At 57.8% G+C, this 8,199-nt stretch overlaps 1 protein-coding gene and 2 pseudogenes across 1 annotated transcript; 2 read left to right on the forward strand and 1 right to left on the reverse strand.

Moving 5' to 3' along the window:
• Positions 1–14: 14 nt before the first annotated feature.
• Positions 15–827, reverse strand: LOC136550689 (uncharacterized; annotated as a pseudogene).
• On the forward strand, positions 821–2,942 carry LOC136550753 (pentatricopeptide repeat-containing protein ELI1, chloroplastic-like). The gene has a single exon (XM_066542351.1). It carries the CDS (start codon positions 831–833, stop codon positions 2,748–2,750), a length of 1,920 nt encoding a protein of 639 aa, XP_066398448.1. The 5' UTR covers positions 821–830; the 3' UTR covers positions 2,751–2,942.
• A 1,826-nt stretch (positions 2,943–4,768) lies between these two features.
• Positions 4,769–7,316, forward strand: LOC136550690 (aluminum-activated malate transporter 10-like; annotated as a pseudogene).
• Positions 7,317–8,199: the final 883 nt, after the last annotated feature.

Here is an 8,199-nt window from a genome sequence, read left to right on the forward strand (position 1 = left end):
CAAGCGCGAGCAAGCTACCGCGTCCATGGCGGACAAGCCTTGGGACGGGACGGGGAGGCCCACCTGACGGCGAGGTTGGTGATGTAGACGACGGAGGGCGTGTTCTCCTGGAAGAGGCGCATGGTGGCGAGCTCGTCCGCCTGCAGCTTCTGGGGCGTCGCCGACGACCAGTGATGCGGAGGTGAGCGCCACGATGAGGGAGCCCGCGGCCAACGACAGCAGCCGCCCCGCGGCCTTGGCAGGGACTAGCTCGCGGAGCCGCCGTAGCGGCGCCCACGGCCACGGCAAGGGGAGGGCGAGCGAGGAGGCGGAGGCGGGCGCGGGCTTGGTGGCCGCGGCGCGCGCGAGGTTCCTGAGGAAATGACGTGGACGGCGTGGCGGCGGGAGCGGGGGCGGAGGACGCGGCTGCGGCGGCGGCGGCCATCGGGGCTGCCGTTGCTTGTGTTGTGCGCGCGTGGGGCAGGACAGTGGTGCGAGCGCAGCCGCCCACGCCCGGAGGTGTTTGGACGATGAGTGGACCCGCTGCGTTGCTGCTGCCTGGTGCAGTGGCACTACTTGCCTGGGCTGGCTCGTCAAAACTGCTCAATATCGATCAAAACAGTTTTGCACCTGTAAAAGTGAATGGTTTTTAATAGTTGAGGTACCGGTCCTAGATGGTTTTATAGTTCAGGGTTAAAATTAGATCAACACAATTAATCCTTTTATTTAAGTTCCAAACAAGACCCCGTCCTCTGTTAACCGAGCATTTGGCGCCTTTTACGGATACTATCGCTTACGGCTGCCGCGCTCAGTGAAGATAAGCTACGGGGCCACTTAGCTTCTCCCATCCCATGTCCACCACCGCCGTGCTCCCCTCCCCGGCATCGACCAGGCACACGTCCGGCGGCAGTGTCCAACATGGCGCCCTCACGGCGGACCGCGCGGCTGCGCTGCTGATGGGCTGCGCGTCCGCGCGCCGCGCATCGGAGCTCCAAGCCGCGGCGGTGCGCGCCGGCGTGGACCAGGACAAAGCCGTGGACTTCCGTCTCCAGCGCGCGTACGCTGCGTCCGGCAGGCTGGACCTCGCCGTGGCGCTGCTCCGCCGCACGGCCGACCCGACCGCCGTCTTCTACACCTCCGCCATCCACGCGCACTCCTCCCGGGGCCTCCACCAAGCGGCGCTGGCGCTCCTCTCGGAGATGCTGCTGTCGCACGGCCTCCTCCCCACCGCGCACACCCTCTCGGCGTCCCTCCCCGCGTGCGGCGGCCTCGCGGTCGGCCGCGCGCTGCACGGGTACGCCGTGAAGCTGGCGCTCTCCGGCGAACCGTACGTGGCCACCGCGCTGCTGGGCATGTACGCGCGCGCCGGGGAGGCAGCGGCGGCGCGGGCGCTGTTCGACGGGATGCGGCCGGACCCGCACGTGGTGTCGGTGACGGCGATGCTGACCTGCTACGCCAAGATGGGCCTGCTAGACGACGCGCGCAGCCTGTTCGACGGGTTGCCCAGCAAGGACCTCATCTGCTGGAACGCCATGATGGACGGGTACACGCAGCACGGGCGGCCCAGCGAGGCGCTGCGTCTGTTCCGGCGGATGCTGAGGTCGGGCGTGGAGCCCGACGAGGTGTCGGTGGTGCTGGCGCTCTCGGCGGTGGCGCAGCTGGGCATGGCGGAGTCTGGGAGGTGGCTCCACTCGTTCGTGAACAACAGCAGCCGCCGGGTCCGGCTCAACGCCAGGGTCGGCACGGCACTCATCGACATGTACTACAAGTGCGGGAGCCTGGAGGACGCCGTCGCCGTATTCCGCGACCTCGGCGGCGACGTCAGGGACATTGTCGCGTGGAACGCCATGATCAACGGGTATGCGATGCACGGGCACAGCCGGGAGGCGCTGGCGGCGTTCGACCAGCTGCGGGCGCAGGGACTCTGGCCTACCGACATCACCTTCATCGGCGTGCTCAACGCGTGCAGCCACTCTGGGCTGGTCGACGAAGGCCGCGAGCTGTTGGCGTCGATGGAGGAAGAGTACGGCATCCAGCCCAAGGTCGAGCACTACGGCTGCATGGTGGACCTCCTCGGCCGCGCCGGGCGCGTCGAGGAAGCGTTCGACCTCGTGCAGAGCATGAAGACGACGACGACGGCGAAGCCCGACGCGGCGATGTGGGCGTCGCTGCTCGCGGCCTGTCGGCTCCACAAGAACATGGCACTGGGCGAGCGGATCGCCGACCACCTCCTGGCCAACGGGCTGGCCAACTCCGGCACGTACGTCCTGCTGTCGAACATCTACGCGGCGGCGGGGAAGTGGCGGGAGGTGGGGCGGGTGCGGTCGATGATGAGGGCGAGCGGCATCCAGAAGGAGCCCGGGTGCAGCGCCGTGGAGGTGGGGCGGCGTGTGGTGGAGTTCGTGGCCGGGGATCGGAGCCACCCGCGCGCGGCGGAGATCTACGCCAAGCTGGATGAGGTGAAGGGCATGGCGCGGGCGCGCGGGCACGTGCCGCGGACCGAGCTGGTGCTGCACGACCTCGACGACGACGACGCGGCCAAGGAGCAGGCGCTGGCGGTGCACAGCGAGAAGCTGGCCCTGGCGTTTGGGCTCATCAGCACGCCGCCTGGGACGGCGATCAAGATCGTCAAGAACCTCCGGGCGTGCGCCGACTGCCACGCCGTGCTGAAGCTGGTGTCGGAGGTGACGGGGAGGAAGATTGTGTTCAGGGATAGGAGCAGGTTCCACCATTTCGTCGACGGGTCATGCACTTGTGGAGATTACTGGTGAATGGTGATGCGATGCATGCAGGATGGCAGCTGAACAATGTGTAATCAGTGCATAACATAGTCTGATTAAGCATAAAAGTAAATGGCATTGACATCTGAAGTGTTAATGTAAACAGTCAACTAATTTTGGTACAATGAGGCAACAACGTGTAACTGTCTTTTCCTTTTCAAATATGAAAGGATAACAAATGAACTCGTCTTTGATTGTTGTCAATGTAATCTGACAGGAACATACAATTTATATTTATATACTATTGTTTGTTGCATAAGACGTTGATTCTGAAGATAAGGGACAAAAGTGTCTGATCAAACATTAGAGTGAAGGTACAAATTTCTGAAGCACATGATGGAAGCTAGACACGGAACAAAAAAGCTTCGAATTAACCATGGATGCATTTTTTCCCCAGTTTTTGAGGAGGTGAAACAACATAATGCATGGAAGTACAGAGTACAGTTAATTTTTTCCATTCTTACAAATCGTAAGAGTTTCAGAGCTTTAGACAACATGATCAGAGTTTCAAAGCCCTTACGAGCCTGGTGCTCTGACCATAGATGCTGGCGTTCGTGGACGTTAGTTACCTTGTCGAAGGCATCGATACAAGCACATCTGCTCCCGTCCGCGCCCTCCCTAGTTGCTCCTTGCCTGCTCCCGTCCACCCTTGGCATGCCCTTGTGCTCTCCTACCCCATCTGGTCGTTGGTATGGCTACCCTCCTACCCCGTAAACACTACTTGCTGTCAGGTGCTCGTCACCAATGGCTTGCTCTCTCGTTCTCTAGATCACTTGAGTGCTTCGTCTCATCATATTATGGGTTGCGTGGACCTTGATCTTCTCTCTGGATCTCCTCGTTCTCCTTGTGGCAACCCTCCCCCCTTTGAGGCTTCCTTCCCCAAATGGCGTTGGTGGGCGTTGGTTGGAGCTCAGATGCGCTCATAGGCGATGCTACTCACAGCTGCCGTCTGATGGCTTCGACTCAATGCCTTGCAGCCTCCTGGTTGCCGTCTGTCGGATCCCACTCAATTCCTTACAGCTGTATGTGGTGTGGAGCTCTTCGGAGTATGTCTTTGGTGGTGGCACATGTTAGGAAGTTGTGCTTGCAGTCGCTTCGGTTAGTAGGCGGGCTTGATAGCTGAATCCTGTTGTGTTTGTTGTTGCTCTGTTAAGTGTTGTAATCTCTCCCTCTCCTACTTCATGTACTTTCTCTAAACTTTGTATTGGGATTGGCACCAAGCCCTTCCACCCTTAGCTTGCCCCGCATATGTGGAATGAAAATTCAGGTGGGAAGATCTTATCGCCCCCGGTGTTGACCTTAAAAAAAAGCCTGAGAGCAACATCCAACCGAGGGTACAGAGCAAATGGAAAATTGTACTAGCTTTCAAGAAATAGCAATACATGTTAATATAAATCTAGAGCAAAGTCTTCTGTTCAAAAAATCTAGAGCAAAGTCACCACATGTTCAATTTGAGAGTGATTAAATGAAACTTACTGTTGAATTGTGATGAGATGCATGCAGGATGGCAGCTGGGTGACTGCACATACAGTTGTAGTTTGAATGTATACAGGCAGGCAGGCAGGGAGGCAGCGAGGTGACGCAGCGGAATTTGCAGATATTAGTGGGAAACACAAAGTCATGTTATAAGAGAGACAAAGTTTCATGTTCAGTGGGAATACAAAATTTCAGTGGGTGTATGTGTATCAAAATAAAATCTATAGAAATAGTCAGGGACTGCACAAAAACAAGCAAAAAGAAAAAATTACATGACTTGCCGGTTTTTCATGACTGCTTTCTTTTCAGATGCCACTACCACTGTCCACTGTCCACTGAGCTAGCTTTCACCATGCATAGCCTGAAAAAATTATCACAAAGACCGCAGAAAACAAGGTCACTCTGTATATTCATAGTTTCATACCACACCAGAGTCATCAACTACGTAGCAAACATAAAACCTATCCAACTTACTGTTTTTCATTGTCAGATACCGTTTGCACATTGCCGAGGTATCAGCTTCTCCCCTGAAGATGAACCCGTTCCTTGTTTTTCCAAAGTTGGCAGCAGCAAAAGAGCCACAAGATCGAGTCTCAAGGCATTACACGCAGTGTAGTGTAGCTCGGCGATGACAAAGTGGAACATGGATGTTGAGTTTTTTCACAGAACTGAACTGCAAAGGCACACCTGACCTGACCCTGCAATTATGGGATGTGCTGTTTCATGCCTCTGATTGCAGATCTCACACTGCGGCTGCGGACTAGTATTAACGATCCTTTTTCGGTTTGTGCCCTGTGTAAAAATATAGGATCACTGTGAGCAGATCTAGCGGGTGGGAACTTCACTAATCATGACATAAACAAGTAGATTATTCTAGTACATGAACTAGAGAGATAAAAGAGAGGTAGAAGGGGCTGACCGTCCTGCTTGGAGGCGGATGAAGCCATGGAGTCGGTGGCGAGGTCGACCCCGGGGTGAGTGACTCCGGTGAAGGTGCTGTGGTGCTCGTCCCGGCGGCGTAGCAGTGGCGCTTCCTGTTGCTGTCCTCACCGGCCTGAAAAACTGTTTTTCTTCACAAATTAGATCACAAGATTCTATAGTGGCGTAGCAGTGGCATAAATTAGATTCTATAGTGTGCAAAAGCAAAAACTGTTTTTCAGGGCCTTTTTCTTCACAATGGACGTCGCCGGCCTCAGGGGGCTCTAGCCCCCCTATCCTGGTCGCGCCTGTAGAGCCCCACTCAACGTGAATGCGTCGTCACCGGTCTTTTATGCACTTTCAATTGTTTATCTAAGTTATTGTGTAAAAGGCTTAAAATCAGGATGCCATAGATGCCACAATAGTTGGTATGCTTGGCGATCCGAACGAGGTATATGTCAGCTCCGTCCAGTTTATGATGTACAGCCTTCTTTTCGTTTATAAAAGTTTGACTAAAATACACCGGAGGTCCATTAACTTTCGGTGAAGTGTCATCTAGGTCCATCAACTTTGAAACTGTATTTTTTTGTCCATTAACTTTCGTTTTGTGTCATCTAGGTCCATTAGCTTTGAAACTGCATTTTTGGTCCATGAACTTTTAAAATTGTTCACTGCAGGTCCACGCATGCATGCACGTCGGCTTCGGCTGCAGTACATGAGCGGCTGCAGTACAGTAGTATGCCCTATAGACGGGTCCTGTTGCGTACGTGTGCCTGCGTGTACCTGTATCCTCTGGCCGGTGTGATGGCATCAAGTCAGCCCACGATTCGGGACACAGAGAGAGAGAGGTCAACCTCACTCACAGCAGTCAGCCACAGTACCAAATACACTGCAGGGGTCACATTCTGTCGCTGTGTTCTCACACGCTTACAATAGGGACCCAACCGGTCTTGGCAGCCGCGCTCGTGTACCGGTCAGCATGGACGCCGCCGCGAGCTAGCGCAGAGTGGTCTAGAATGGCGGGTGACCGTGCCGGAGGGCGCGTCGGTGACCATGGAGCACGAGGCCGGCGGCCCTGCCGCGAGGGCGTGGGCGTGGCTGCTGGCCTGCTTGGCCAAGGCGTGGAGCAGGGTCGCCGGGTTCACGAGGAAGGTGTGGTGGATCGCGGCAGATGATCCTCGGAAGGCGGTGCACGGGCTCAAGGTCGGCCTGGCGCTCGCGCTCGTCTCCGTGTTCTACTACACCAGTTGGTGGGGCTGCCATGTGGGCCATCATGACGATCGTCGTTGTCTTCGAGTACACTGTCGGTGAGTCGACCGGCTTTGCTTGGCAGAGTCAGTGCACGCAGATGAGCTACCATACATATGCGTGCATGCATGCGTGGATATTGTCTTGACCAGCTGGTCTTTGCATGGGCAGGTGGCAGCGTGTACAAGTGTTTCAACCGGGTCGTTGCGACGGCGAGCGCCGGCGTTCTCGCGCTCGGCGTGCACTGGGTGGCGGACAGATCCGGCGAGCTCGAGCCAGTCATCGTCACTGGCTCCCTCTTTCTGCTGGGTACGTATTTTGCATTTGTCATTGCTTTGTGTGATAGTAATCACTTAACCGACAACGATCGACAAGCCCCGTTCCCTCGATCAGTATAAAATCACAGCATGCAGCACTGACACCAAAAGTGAATGTGCATGCAGCTGCGGCAGCCACCTTCTCGCGGTTCATCCCGACGGTGAAAGCGCGGTTCGACTACGGCGTGACCATCTTCATCCTGACGTACAGCCTGGTGGCCGTGTCGGGGTACCGTGTGGTCCGGCACGGAGCTGCACCTCCTCACCACGCGGAACATGGACAAGCTCGCGGACGCCGTGGAGGCCTGCGTCGAGGACTACTTCGCGGAGGCCCTGAGCAGCTGCGCGGGCGCCGAGGTCCAGGGGCCCCCGCACGTGAAGCGCCTCCTCCGCGACGTGTGCACCCGGGTGGGCGCGGGTGCTCAGGGAGGCGCCGTCGCGCTCCGTCGCCACCATGACCACGTCCTCCAACGGGGCCCTGGACTTCGCGGTGACGGACGTGAACACGGCCATGCAGGAGCTGCAGGGCGACATGCGGACGCCGTCGACGAGCTGGCGACACTTGCGAGCTTCAAGCAGGTCTCGACGACGACGATGATGATGACGACAAGCAGGCCTTGATTATTATTTTCCGTGGATCGGAGGAGCTGCTAATAAACATGAAGTGTACGTCGTCCCGCATCCTAAACGTAGACGTCGCCCTAAACGCACCCGCCACCCTGGCGGGTGCGGGGCACGGCCGCCGGCTTCTTGGCTGGCAGATGGGCGAGGCCGAGGAGGTGACCAGCGGCGGCCGCGGGCTTCTGTCCGTCGATGACAAGCTGGGCGAGATCGCGGACGTGGCGAGCGCAAACCGGAAGCTCCTGTCGGACACACTGGACGAGATTGCCGGCATGTCCCACGGCGCAAACGGCCGGCGCCTGCTTAGCACCTTGTGGTCTCAGATAACCAGCGCCCAGGGAGAGGACGCCCTCGCCCGCCAGAAAAAAGCTGGGCGTGTCGCCCGACGACGAGACCGATCACGCTGCCCGGCGCAACCTTCTGTCGACCGAGCTCGAGAGCATCGCCAGCACGTCCACCGAGGCGAACCGCCAGCTTCTCGCGGCGGAGGAGCTCCCCGACGAGCTAGCCGGCAAGCGCGAGCTGCTGTCCCGGACGCTCATGGGGATCGACGAGGCGGCCACCGAGGCCAAGCGCCAGCTTGATGAGGCAACGATGGAGGACACCATGTCCGGCGGCCATCCTGAGCACAGGGTACTGACCACGGGCCTCATCGGCACGTTCGACGAGATCCAAGACGGGCGCAGCCAGGTGCCGCCCGGCGACTTCCCCAAGTGGATGCCGGCCACCCAGCGGAGGCTCCTGCAGCTGCCCAGCCTGCAGAAGCCCAACAAAGTGGTGGCCCCGAACGGGAGCGGCGACTTCAATTCAAGACCATCACCGAGGCCATTGCCGCCGTGCCCAAGACCTTCGAGGGCCGC

The sequence above is a fragment of the Miscanthus floridulus genome, chromosome 4, assembly GCF_019320115.1.
Source record: "Miscanthus floridulus cultivar M001 chromosome 4, ASM1932011v1, whole genome shotgun sequence".
Lineage (NCBI taxonomy): Eukaryota > Viridiplantae > Streptophyta > Magnoliopsida > Poales > Poaceae > Miscanthus > Miscanthus floridulus.

Coding starts and splice junctions, on each gene's coding strand:
- LOC136550753 (XM_066542351.1), top strand. CDS start 831: ATGTCCACCACCGCCGTGCTCCCCTCCCCGGCATCGACCAGGCACACG.